Genomic DNA, 13,781 nt, shown 5'->3' on the forward strand with positions numbered 1-13,781 from the left:
CGTCACATTATCATTGTTCTCATCAATTGTGAAAGTATCCAATTCAGTCGCTGGTTCCCCAATTCCGTTGATAAATAAACTGTAGTGGTATTTCGAGATTTACTTAGCACCATAAACTAAGAATTGAATTCGTTTCAGAGTGTAGTAGCCATGGCCGCAGCAGCAACAACAACAGCTACTTTTTCAGTAGTCAGAGCCTCCAACGGTCACAAAACCAGCCCGGTGGTTTCGCAGACGAGACTGAGACTCAACTCCCAGAGCTCGCTCAAGGCTTCGGCGCTGCTCCGGATCGAGTCGGGCTCGTCCTTTTTGGGAAGCCAAGGCCCGTTTGAGCCAAAAGCCCGCGTGGCCGAGCAGATTCCCCGCCGGGGCTTGGAAGTTCAGGCTTCTTACAAGGTGGTCGTGCTCGGGGCCGCCGGAGGGATCGGACATCCTCTCTCTCTCCTCATCAAGATGTCCCCGCTGGTCTCGACGCTCCATCTGTACGATATCGCGAACGTGAAGGCCGTGGCGGCGGATCTCAGCCATTGCAACACACCGTCGAAGGTCGTCGACTTCACGGGAAGCTCGGAGCTTCCAAAGTGCCTGAAAGGCGTGGACGTGGTGGTGATCCCCACCGGAGTTCCCCGGAAGCCCGGGATGACCCGAGACGACCTCTTCAACATCAACGCCGGGATCGTCAAAGCCCTCGTCGAGGCCGTGGCCGACCACTGCCCCGACGCCTTCATCCACATCATCAGCAACCCCGTGAACTTCACCGTCCCGATCGCCGCCGAGGTGCTCAAGAAAAAGGGCTTGTACGACCCTAAGAAACTCTTCGGGATCACGACGCTCGACGTCGTGAGAGCCAACACGTTCATGGCGGAGAAGAAGGGTTTGAAGCTGATCGACGTGGACGTTCCGGTCATCGGAGGCAACGCCGGGATCACGATTCTGCCGCTCCTCTCGAAGACGAAGCCGTTGGATCATATCCAACGGTGACTTGGTTACTAAGCTTTCTCCAAATGTCTATTTATAGCGTTTGGATGGTCTGTGTTATAGTTAGTACGTTTTATTATGAGTCTGAATTAGAGAGAGAAAGAGAGAATTATAGAGAAAATCGAGTTGATCTCAGAAACTCGACTTGGGGGATAATTCTAGGGTTTCTTTGCTCGTTTTTCATTTTCTCAGTTGTAATCTGTATTTCCGTTGATAGTAGTGATCGGAAGCTGGATTAGGTCGTTAGTGACTGAACCAGGGTAAAAACTTCGTGTCTTCTTCTCTTATTTCTTCTGACGACGTCGACGAGCTCGTTTCCTGGTTTTCAGGTGATTGTGGTATCTCAGTTTCGAGGACTCAATCCGGGAATTGGCGTAACAATTGGTATCAGAGCCATCTCAACAATCGACATCAAAGAAAATGAGTCTAAGGCGTATCGAAGTTGATCGCTTTGATGGGAAAGGCGATTTCTCGCTATGGCGTACTCGAATGAAGGCACTGATGGTTCAGATGAAGATCGCGAAGGCTCTGCAAGGAGAGAAAGGGCTACCAGACACGTTATCCGCTCCTGAGAAGCAAGACATCCTCGACATGGCGTTCAGCACGCTAATTCTCCATCTCGGAGACAAAGTCTTGCGTGAAGTGTCGTCGGAGAAAACTGCATCAGGAATCTGGGCAAAGCTCGAGTCTTTGTACATGACAAAGTCTCTCACAAATCTCATCTACCTGAAGGGGAAGCTTCATTCTTTCAAGATTCAAGAAGACAAGCCTATCTCCGAAAGTCTTGATGACTTCAACAAGATCATTCTTGATCTGGAAAATCTTGAAGAAGTTGTCAAGGATCAAGATCAGGCTGTCATGATCCTGAATGTCCTTCCAAAATCTTACTCCTCTCTGGTTGATGCCCTGAAGTATGGAAGAGAAACTCTTTCTCTTGAAGACGTTCAGGTTGCCTTGAAGGCCAAGTAATTGGAATCTAAGTTCGACAGGAAACAGACCGCTGAAGGTCTTAATGTGCAAGGCAAATCCAAGAAGTCCTCCAAGTCCAAGAACAAAGACAAGGCAAAGCCAAAAGGAGATCCTTCAGAACCTTTCCAATACAAATGTTACCACTGCCCCAAGCAATGGCATATGAAGAAGAATTGCCCGGATCGTGACAAGACCTTCAACAAGCAAGGAAACGTGATTGTTGCTGAGCAAGGATATGACAGTGCTGAAGCCCTCACCATATCTGAAGAAGGAGCCAAAGATGTTTGGGTTCTTGACAGTGGATGCACCTACCACATGTCACCAAACAAGGAATGGTTTCAGAGTCTTCAGACTCAAGTTGGAGGGTCAGTTCTTCTCGGCAATGATGATTCATGCAAGGTGAAAGGGATAGGTAACATTCGTATCAAACTTCTGAATGGCTCTATAAGAACCATCACTAATGTTAGATATATCCCTGAACTGAAAAGAAATCTTATATCTCTTGGAACCCTTGAATCTCAAGGTTATACTTTTAAGTTTGAAAATGGTGTTTTAATTGTTTCTAAGGGATCTAAGGTGATTCTTGAGGGTAATAGACATAATGGCCTGTACTTCTTGAATGCCACTACTCTTGTTGGTGCTGTGAATGTTATTGACAGGGATAAAATGGCAAGTCTCTGGCATCTGAGACTTGGCCATGTCAGTGAAAAAGGACTGATTGAACTCAACAAGAAAGGTTGTCTTGGAGATTCAAAGCTGGGAAAATTGGTGTTTTGTGAGGATTGTGTCTATGGTAAATCCATCAGGAACAAGTTCTCAAAGGGCACCCACAGAACTGAAGGAATCTTGGACTACATACACTCAGATTTGTGGGGTCCAACCAGGGTAAATTCTCACGGAGGGAACAGATATTACATGTCCATTATTGATGATTATTCCATGAGAGTTTGGGTCTACATACTCAAGCACAAGAGTGAAGCTTTTGATAGTTTCAAAAACTGGAAAGCCATCACTGAAAACCAAACTGGCAAGAAGGTTAAAACCTTGAGAACAGATAATGGACTTGAATTTTGTGCTGATGTCTTCACTGAGTTTTGTAGGAGTGAAGGAATTCAAAGGCACTACACTGTGGTTCACACACCACAGCAAAATGGTCTTGCTGAAAGGTTCAACAGAACCATAATGGAGAGAGTTAGATGCATGTTACAACATGCAAGACTCCCTCACACTTTCTGGGCCGAGGCAGTTAAAACTGCTTGTTATTTGATAAACAGGTGTCCCTCAAGTGTTTTGCGGCTCAAGACTCCCATGGAAATGTGGTCTGATCACAAGACTGACTACTCAAACGTGAAGGTGTTTGGGTGCACTGCCTATGCCCATGTGAAGCAGGGAAAACTTGATCCTAGAGCCCTAAAGTGTATCTTCATAGGATACCCTGAGGGAGTCAAGGGATACAAGCTGTGGTGCCTAGAACCTGGTCACAAGAAATGTATTATAAGCAGAGATGTCATTTTTAATGAACATGATTTTCAGGGTAGGAAAGCTGATGAGACAGACACGCCTCTTGAGGAGCAGGAAGAAGTGCAAGCTGCAGAGATTGAAGTGGAGAATCACACTCAAGAACATGCACAACCTCAACCTCAGGTGGAGATTCAACAAGATCATCAAGCATGTCCTGAGACACCTGAACATCCTGAAAATGAAGAGCATGGTACTGAAGAATGTCATGAAGAAGAGCCTCAAGATATCACTGACTATAACTTAGTCAGAGATAGAGAAAGAAGGGTGCCTAAGCCAACTCAAAGGTTTGGGTATGATCTTACTGCTTATGCTTACATGACAGCTTCAGAACTTCTTGAGGAGGAGCCTAGGCACTACAAGGAAGCTGTTAACAGCAAGCACAAGAAATCATGGCAGGATGCCATGTTAGAAGAGCTGAAATCCTTAAAAGAAAATGAGACATGGACTGTGGTGGACAAGCCAAAGGACAAGAAGATTATAGGCTCGAGATGGATCTTCAAAGTCAAGGAAGGCATTCCAGGAATTGAAGCTCCAAGATTCAAAGCCAAACTGGTTGCCAAAGGGTTCTCACAAACTGAAGGCATTGACTACAATGAGATTTACTCTCCTGTAGTCAAACACAGGTCCATTCGAACTATCTTGTCTTTGGTTGCTAACTTTGATCTTGAACTAGAACATATGGATGTAAAAACAGCTTTCCTCTATGGAGACCTTGATGAGGTTATCTACATGCAACAACCTGAAGGCTTTGAATTTGGTGATAAACAAACCAAGGTTTGCTTGCTTCATAAGTCCGTGTATGGACTAAAGCAATCTCCTAGGCAGTGGTATCTAAAATTTGACAAATTTATGATTGATCACAGCTTTAATAGGAGTGAGTATAATTGGTGTGTTTACTTCAAGTTTCTGAACAATTCTATAATGATTTATCTGTTGTTATATGTGGATGACATGTTAATAGTGTGACAAGATAAATCTGAAGTTAACAGGTTGAAGGAACAGCTGAGAAAAAGGTTTCAAATGAAAGACCTAGGACATGCAAGAAGGATCTTAGGGATGAAGATTGTCAGAAATAGAAAAGACAAGAAACTGTGCCTTTTTCAGAAAAGCTATCTGTCCAAAGTCCTTGAGAGGTTTGAGATGACACACTCAAAGCAGGTTGCCACTCCCATACCTCAGCATTACAAGCTCTCAACATCACAGCAACCTGTTACTCAGGAGGATAAAAAGTACATGACCAAGGTGCCATATGCAAGTGCAGTGGGGAGTCTAATGTTCTCAATGATCTGCTCAAGGCCAGACCTAGCTTATGCCATCAGTCTGGTTTCAAGGTTTATGGCTAATCCTGTAAAGGAACACTGGAATGCAGTGAAATGGATTATCAGATATTTAAAGGGGTCTATTGATTATGGCATTGTGTATGGATCTGGTAATACTAACAATGTGCAGGTTGAAGGTTTTGTTGATTCTGACTATGCAGGTAGATTTGATACTAGAAAATCAATCACAGGCTATGTGTTCAAGGTTTACGGTGGAGTTGTGAGCTGGAAAGCCTGTCTGCAATCTGTTGTTGCTCTATCAACCACGGAGGCTGAATACATGGCACTCACAGAAGCCGTGAAGGAAGCTCTATGGATGAAAGGTCTAGTCAGCGAGCTTGGTTTCAAACAAGACCAGGTGATCATTCACAGTGATAGTTAGAGTGCCATGCACTTAGCCAAGCATCAAGTCTTCCATGAGAGGTCAAAGCACATAGACGTCAAGCTTCATTTCGTCAGGGATGTGGTCAACTCAGGGAAGGTGAAGGTGGTCAAGGTTTCAACTGAAGAGAACCCTGCTGACATGCTTACCAAAGCTCTACCAAGAGTCAAGTTTGAGCACTGTTTGAAGCTGTTGCACGTCAAGGGGTTCCAGGAGGTAGAACCTTAGGGGGTTGGGTCCGGTCACTACTAGATGATATGAAGATGCTGTGTTCAAGGTGGAGAATTGTTGTAATTGAACGCAGCATTGGACACGTGTAATTGAAGTTAGTTGCTTAGAATGCAGCTTGCTCAGTTCGGCAGCTCGCTCAGTAACACAGCGTTGGACACGTGTAAGTCTAGGAAGCTTAGCGGCTAAAAACTGGTTTAACAGTTTTTGACGCAGGTGACCATTGGATCATATCCAACGGTGACTTGGTTACTAAGCTTTCTCCAAATGTCTATTTATAGCGTTTGGATGGTCTGTGTTATAGTTAGTACGTTTTATTCTGAGTCTGAATTAGAGAGAGAAAGAGAGAATTAGAGAGAAAATCGAGTTGATCTCAGAAACTCAATTTGGGGGATAATTCTAGGGTTTCTTTGCTCGTTTTTCATTTTCTCAGTTGTAATCTGTATTGCCGTTGATAGTAGTGATCGGAAGCTGGATTAGGTCGTTAGTGACTGAACTAGGGTAAAAACTTCGTGTCTTCGTCTCTTATTTCTTCTGACGACGTCGACGAGCTCGTTTCCTGGTTTTCCGGTGATTGTGGTATCTCGGTTTCGAGGACTCAATCCGGGAATTGGCGTAACAAGCTCTTTCGCAGCTTTTGTTATGGGCATGTAATAGTAACGAGAGAGAAGTTCTAGGGTCAATAACTTTGAGGCACCACCACAGTTATTATTACTACTATCGCTGCTTCTTTCTTTCGAGGACGATAATATTCGACTCCTCTTCTTGTTGTTATAATTCTTCTGAACGCTCTCATTAACTCTCTCATCTTTCATCGTCACGTTATCATTGTTCTCATCAATTGTGAAAGTATCCAATTCAGTCGCTGGTTCCCCAATTCCGTTGATAAATAAACTGTAGTGGTATTTCGAGATTTACTTAGCACCATAAACTAAGAATTGAATTCGTTTCAGAGTGTAGTAGCCATGGCCGCAGCAGCAACAACAACAGCTACTTTTTCAGTAGTCAGAGCCTCCAACGGTCACAAAACCAGCCCGGTGGTTTCGCAGACGAGACTGAGACTCAACTCCCAGAGCTCGCTCAAGGCTTCGGCGCTGCTCCGGATCGAGTCGGGCTCGTCCTTTTTGGGAAGCCAAGGCCCGTTTGAGCCGAAAGCCCGCGTGGCCGAGCAGATTCCCCGCCGGGGCTTGGAAGTTCAGGCTTCTTACAAGGTGGTCGTGCTCGGGGCCGCCGGAGGGATCGGACATCCTCTCTCTCTCCTCATAAAGATGTCCCCGCTGGTCTCGACGCTCCATCTGTATGATATCGCGAACGTGAAGGGCGTGGCGGCGGATCTCAGCCACTGCAACACCCCGTCGAAGGTCGTCGACTTCACGGGAAGCTCGGAGCTTCCAAAGTGCCTGAAAGGCGTGGACGTGGTGGTGATCCCCGCCGGAGTTCCCCGGAAGCCCGGGATGACCCGAGACGACCTCTTCAACATCAACGCCGGGATTGTCAAAGCCCTCGTCGAGGTCGTGGCCGACCACTGCCCCGATGCCTTCATCCACATCATCAGCAACCCCGTGAACTCCACCGTCCCGATCGCCGCCGAGGTGCTCAAGAAAAAGGGTGTGTACGACCCCAAGAAACTCTTCGGGGTCACGACGCTCGACGTCGTGAGAGCCAACACGTTCATGGCGGAGAAGAAGGGTTTGAAGCTGATCGACGTGGACGTTCCGGTCGTCGGAGGCCACGCCGGGATCACGATTCTGCCGCTCCTCTCGAAGACGAAGCCGTCCCCGAGATTCTCCTCCGACGGCGACAGCGAGGTCCACGAGCTCACGACCCGGATCCAGAACGCCGGGACCGAGGTCGTCGAGGCCAAGGCCGGGGCGGGGTCCGCGACCCTCTCGATGGCCTACGCTGCGGCTCGGTTTGTGAAGTCTTCTCTGAGGGCTCTCGACGGGGACGCTGACGTGTACGAGTGCTGCTACGTCCAGTCGGAGGTCACGGAGCTTCCGTTCTTTGCGTCGAGGGTCAAGCTGGGGAAGGACGGGGTCGAGGCGTTTGTGAGCTCGGACCTCCAAGGGCTGACCGAGTACGAGCAGAAGGCGTTTGAGGCGCTCAAGCCCGAGCTCAAGGCCAGCATCGACAAGGGCATTGCCTTCGCCAACAAGCAACCCGTCGCTGCCTAAACCTTTTTGAGACGAGACTGCTAGTTTCGACTTTCGCTAGTTTTTTTTTTCTTACATCATTATTTTTGCGAGGATTTTCATCGTATGTCATTATCAGGCACTCTTTGTAGCCTTGAAAACAAAGAGAGGTGGTTTTGTGACGCACCTCTTCTCCTCATGGACAACAACTTTTTTCTTTTCCTTTTTATAAAAAAAGAATTAATTCTGTTTTTACCCCCTGGACTCGTACCTCGATTTCATTTTACCCCCTGGATTCGGAATTGTTGCAAAACTAATCTCACAACTTAGACACGTGTTACAAAGTCCCACTTCCGTCAGTATTTGGACGTTAAATTTAACTTTATGATGACGTGGCAAGATTTTAAACAGTATTAGAGTATTTTGTATTATTTTAAATATTTTTAAGATTTAAATATTGTTATTAGATATATTAATTGTTAAAAAAAAATAAATATTTCATTTCTTATCTCTCTCCTTTCTCTCTCGGCTCTCTCTCTCTCTCTCTCTCTCACTACACACAAGAGCCACACAAACAAACCCCACTCAACTCACAGAGCTCTATTCTCTCCGAAAATGGCCAAAAAGAAAGTGAGCCAGAGACCCATTCACGACGAGAAAGAGAACCACCCGAACGCCAACGAAGCCACCACCGCTTAGCTTCCACTCCACCGCCAGTCCTCCGACGCCGTCTCCGCCGCCATGGCTGATTCCTCATCTGACAAGCTTCAGAGCCTCAAAGCTCTCAACTCTCGCCTCCTGAATGGGACCGTCGACGGAAGGAAGCAGATCGAGTCTCTGCTCAGAGAGAAGGACTCGCTCCAGGCCGAGCTCGCCGGCTCCGACGTGATGGTGATCAGGGAATCATTGAACAGCCGGCCCTGCAGCCCTTCCTTGGCACGCCGGGCCTCGTCCACGCTTCTAAACTTGACCAGAGAGTAGTTCCTCAGAGGGAAACTCTGAATATTGTCAATCTCGCCGAATAGGATCATGGCGTTGTGCAGCATCAGGATAAGCGATGGACAAGAGCTGAGTGGGGGTGTTGTGTTTGAGTTTGATGAGACTCGTCTTCGTCTCTGGGGTGGGATCTGAGGAAATCCACGCGAATGGGGAGACCGGCCAAGGGTTTGGCGTTCATGGCGGCGGCGGCGCGGGAGGCGTCTTCCAGGAGGGCGAACTCGATGAAGGCGGTGATAGCTCTTATAGAGTCTGGAATTTCTCTTTGTTTACGTTGTTGGTTGTTAAGTTTAGGAATTTCGTTTTCAGAAACACCATTGTTGTGGTTCTGTTTGTTTGTTTAGGGTTGTCAAATTTTGTTTTAGTATTTCATTGTGAATGTGGGTATTGCATCGTCGAGTTCTTTGTATGAGTGTTGGTTGCGTTTGAAATTTCTTAAAACTTGGAACTTTTCCGATTTAGATTGGAGGGGTTCTGGTTTTTTGTTTCATTGCGTTTTGCCTGAAGTTGCAAAAAAAAATGCAGAGAAGAAAAGAGAGAGAGAGAGAGAGAGAGAGAGAGAGAGAGAGAGGAGAGGAGAGGAGAGGAGAGAGATAAGAAATGAAATATTTATTTTTTTAACAATTAATATATCTAATAACAATATTTAAATCTTAAAAATATTTAAAATAATACAAAATACTCTAATATTGTTTAAAATCTTGACACGTCATCATAAAGTTAAATTTAACGTCCAAATACTGACAGAATTGGGACTTTGTAACACGTGTCTAAGTTGTGAGATTAGTTTTGCAACAATTCCGAATCCAGGGGTAAAATGAAATCGAGGTACGAGTCCAGGGGGTAAAAACGGAATTAATTCTAAAAAAAATAAGAAAACAACGTTTTTGTTATTTCATCTGGAAGTTTATATGAATGTGATGCATTATATGAGTGTGTTTGGTACATTTATTTGAATATGACGTGCTTTATCGTATGTACACACCGTTACCTTTTTTAATTTTTTTTTAATACAGAGCCCCTGAAGTTAAACAGCTTTCAAAATAGAACCCTGAACTTCATAATGTTTTCTAATGGAGAATTTTGTCCCTTGGCCAAACTAATTTGTCAAACTAGAAAACTGGTCCTATGCAAAGAGACGAAACATCAGTTGGCTTTTCAAAAATTCACTATACACTACCAATAGTCATTGCAGGAGCAACGTCCCTTTCGAAAATGATGAATCCGTCGATATCGATCTCTAAACACAGCCGCTCTATTGTAAACCTGCGAGAAAGCCTTTGCGAAAGTGCACACGTTTTTGGTCACCTTAATCGTCGTGCCGGGACGCGTCACGAGAACCCCGAAAGCGATCGCAAACTTCTCGCTGTGATGAGAAAGGACAATCTCTTTCTTTTCGTCCGTGGCTAAACCACGCAGATCAGATGACAAGTCGATCACATACCCTCCGACCCTCTTCAGCTTCCGTATGATCTTGGCGAGCATCCCGTTGATCTCCCATTTCCGAGGATGCAAAATATTGCCCTCGAAGAATTCGTGTACCTCTCCGTTTACTTCGATCGCGCTTCGTCCGCGCACAGTCAGCATTGCGTTTTTCTTGACGAGCTTCCTCGCCTCCCTCACTTTTTTCCTGTCGCCGACCGACGAATAGGTGTGAGACAACACGATGTAATCGATGGCTTCTTGGGCCCCGATCTCGACGAGACGAGAGACTGCCAGCTCAGCAAGGTCGACACGGCCGCGGAGTCTACAGGCCCCGAGAAAGATTCTCCACATTTGAGGGTCCGGGTCGACGTCCATGCAGGTTATGAGCCGGTGGGCCTCATCTAGAAGCCCGGCCCGGCTAAACATGTCGACCATGATTCCGTAGTGACGAACGCTCTGAGTCACCCCAAACTCAGCTCGCATTCTGTTGAAGAACGACTTCGCATCGTCTATTAAACCAGTTCGGCTACAAGCCGAGAGGATGGACATGAATGTTTGCTCGGTCGGAGAAACGCCGGATTTTTCCATCTCCCGAAACGTGGCTACGGCTTCTCTTCCGCGGCTGTTCACGGCGAACCCGGAAATCACCGCATTCCACGAAGCAACGTCCTTTTTCCTCATTCGCCGGAACACGCCGAGGGCCTTTTCCATGTGGCCGCACCGAGAGTACATCGAAACGAGAGCGTTGTTTACGTTCGCATGGTCGCCGAAACCGCGCTCCTCAACGTAACGGTGAATCCTCTCGCCGAATTCCGGCGCGTTCAGTTCCGAGCAAGCTTGGAGTCCAAGCAAGCACGACCCTCTGTTGGGCTCGCACATGTCCTCTCTGCACCACATTGCCTCGAACAGAGCCAGAGCGTCCCGGGGCCGATCGTTGCGGATGAAGCAAGAGATCAGGACGTTCCAAGCGACGGTGTCTCTCACGGGAATTTCGTCGAACAGGTTGCGAGCGTCGGCGAACCTGTCGCAGCGAGCGTAGACATCCACGAGCGAAGTGAGGAGGTAAGAGTCCGATCCGTGGCCGTCTCTCACGGCCCGCGCGTGGAGCTGAACACCGCCGGTGAGAGAAGACTCTGCGACGCAGCATTTCACGGCGTACAGTGACGATAACGCGATCACCGGAACGCCTCTGCGTCGCATGTCGCGGTACAAGCGTAGGCCTTCGAGGGCTGAATCGGTGGCTGAGTAAGCTCTGATAATGGCGTTGTAGTGGACGTGACAAGGCCTGAGAATCTGATCGAAGAACTTCCGGGAATAAGTCGGGCCTCGCAGCGCCAAGGAGCGACATGTTAAGATTCAAACCACTGAGAAGAAACGACATGGAGCATCAGACGACATCAACACCATGTCGTGTAATACCCTACGACAGAAAGGCAAAGACACAGACCAAAGAATAAAGCCGTTAGAGATACAATCAGTGCAGGGCAATGAGATTCCCCGAGGACAATTGACAGCTCATTGACAGAAATAATTGTTATTGTTTTATTGTGTAAATTCTCCTATTGGTTGTACAAGAAACCCTAATGTCATACCCTTGTATTATAAAAGGGATGCTTTGATAATGAAATATACATAGCTGCTTTTACAGCTTTTACAATTCTCTATACATATTACCTTTTCTTTCATGGTATCAGAGCTATAGCAGCTTTCCAAAAAAAATGGCTGACAACCCAGAAATACTAAACCCTGCACAGCAAAACCAAAACCCAGCTCAGCCAAACCAAAACCCAGCTCCGCAAAACCAAAACCTTCCAGAAATAGCCTTACCACCTGTCCAACCAGTCATAAATCCTGGAAATCAGGTGCTCACCATACGCCTCTCCGACACAAACTATCTCCTATGGAAACAACAAGTCACTGCTGCAGTAAGAGGGCATGGCTTGACAGGTTTTCTTACTGGAACAAACCAGAAGCCACCAGATACCATAAATGGCTTCCCAAACCCTGCTGCTGATGTTTGGGAGCGCCAGGACCAGCTACTGGTCTCTTGGTTGCTTGCCTCAATCAGTGAGCCAATGCTCATCACAACCGTTGGGCTAAACACCTCATATGAGGTATGGACAGCTCTCAGTCAAACTTTTGCAAGAGAATCCAGAGCCAAAATCCTGCAATACAAGTTACAAGTTCAGACCATGAAGAAGGGTTCTCTGAGCATGAGAGAATACCTCACTAAAATGAAGTCGTGCATGGACTTCTTGGCTTCAGCCGGCTACAGGCTCAATGAAGAGGATCAAGTTCTTCACATTCTGGCTGGCTTGGGAAGTGAATATGATCCTGTAGTCGTCCCCATCACCACAAGGTCTGAACCATTCACAGCGAATGATGTTGGGTCATTGCTCCTCGGCTTCGAAGCAAGGCTTGACAGGAATCCCTCATCCACTCAAGATTCTTCTCTGTCAAGTGTCAATCTCACCACTCAACGGAGATTCAACAACCCTCAGAGACCAGCGCAGAGTTTTCAGGGAGCCAACTCCAACAGCAACAGCTTCCCTATGTCTCGAGGTGGAGGTAGAGGAAGCAATCGAGGAAGAGGTCGCTTCAACTCCAACCGGAGCTCTCTTCAATGCCAAATCTGCGGAAAACAAGGGCACTCTGCTCAGAAGTGCTACAACAGGTTCAACAGCAGCTACAACTACAACAATGAAGGCAATAGCAGCTCCAACAACAACAACAACTACACCGGTGGTGGCTACAACAATAACCCCTCAGCCATGGCAGCACTCTTCTCACCTGGGGAACAGATGACTGATGAAGCTTGGTACCCGGATTCAGGAGCCACCAATCACGTCACAAACGACCTCAACAACCTCAGCGTAAGCACAGAATACCGAGGAAACAGTCAGGTTCAAGTAGGAAATGGTAAAGGCTTACTTATCTCTTATATTGGTGACTCAACTCTTACCTCAAACAAACATGACCATAAAGCCAGAAAATACCACCTTTCCAAACTGCTGCATGTACCCGACATTACAAAAAATCTTATAAGTGTAGCTCAGTTTTCAAAAGATAACCATGTCTTCTTTGAATTTCACCCTTATCATTGTTTTGTGAAGGATCAAACAACGGGGCAGGTTCTTCTTCGAGGGCAGCTTGAGAAGGGTCTGTATCAACTCCATCTCTCACCCATCAAAACCCTGCGAGTAAATCAAGCAAGTCAAACTGTCAGCTTAGTCAACTCTAGAAGTCCTAGTGTCTTGTCTTTAAATTCCCTAAAAACCACTGTACCGAGTGTTCATGTGAGTCAGTGGTCAAATGAGTCTGTAATGAACGAGTGTAGAGTCCCAAATCACTCAAATGATGTTATCCTTTGGCATCAAAGACTTGGTCACCCATCGGCAAAGGTTGTTAAGAAAATTGTTTCTCTGTCACATTTCCTGTTTCCTCAATATTTCTTTTGCACTGCATGCCAACAAGGAAAGTCTCACAGATTGCCCTACACTAGAAGTGAAACCATAGCCAAAAAACCTTTAGAAGTTATACACACAGATCTTTGGGGACCCTCGCCCATCACTTCTAGGAATGGTTACAAATATTATGTGAGTTTCATTGATGCCTACTCTAGATACACATGGATCTATTTCTTGAAAAACAAATCAGAGGTTCTTGAGATTTTTTCAAAGTTTAAAACTAGAGTGGAACTTCAATTAAACCACAAAATTCAACGTGTTCAATCAGATTGGGGAGGGGAATTTCAGGCACTTACCAGCTTTCTTAGTAGCCATGGAATTGAGCATTATGTTTCTTGTCCTCACACCCCTGAACAAAATGGCA

At 46.3% G+C, this 13,781-nt stretch overlaps 2 protein-coding genes and 1 pseudogene across 2 annotated transcripts; 2 read left to right on the top strand and 1 right to left on the bottom strand.

Moving 5' to 3' along the window:
* Positions 1-123: 123 nt before the first annotated feature.
* Positions 124-2,164, top strand: LOC149384255 (malate dehydrogenase, chloroplastic-like). The gene is made up of 2 exons (XM_089628336.1): positions 124-959; positions 2,140-2,164. The coding sequence occupies exons 1-2, from the start codon at positions 151-153 to the stop codon at positions 2,162-2,164; spliced, it is 834 nt and encodes a 277-aa protein (XP_089484462.1). The 5' UTR covers positions 124-150.
* A 4,160-nt stretch (positions 2,165-6,324) lies between these two features.
* Positions 6,325-7,750, top strand: LOC149384256 (malate dehydrogenase, chloroplastic pseudogene; annotated as a pseudogene).
* An 824-nt stretch (positions 7,751-8,574) lies between these two features.
* LOC149384257 (pentatricopeptide repeat-containing protein At3g47530-like) lies at positions 8,575-11,636 on the bottom strand. The gene is made up of 4 exons (XM_089628011.1): positions 11,625-11,636; positions 11,344-11,370; positions 9,792-11,243; positions 8,575-8,853 (listed from the first exon to the last, which is right to left on the bottom strand). The coding sequence occupies exons 1-4, from the start codon at positions 11,634-11,636 to the stop codon at positions 8,575-8,577; spliced, it is 1,770 nt and encodes a 589-aa protein (XP_089484137.1).
* Positions 11,637-13,781: the final 2,145 nt, after the last annotated feature.

Source organism: Urtica dioica, chromosome 10 (assembly GCF_054948205.1).
Source record: "Urtica dioica subsp. dioica isolate 48M chromosome 10, U.dioica_male_clone48M_v1_H2, whole genome shotgun sequence".
Lineage (NCBI taxonomy): Eukaryota > Viridiplantae > Streptophyta > Magnoliopsida > Rosales > Urticaceae > Urtica > Urtica dioica.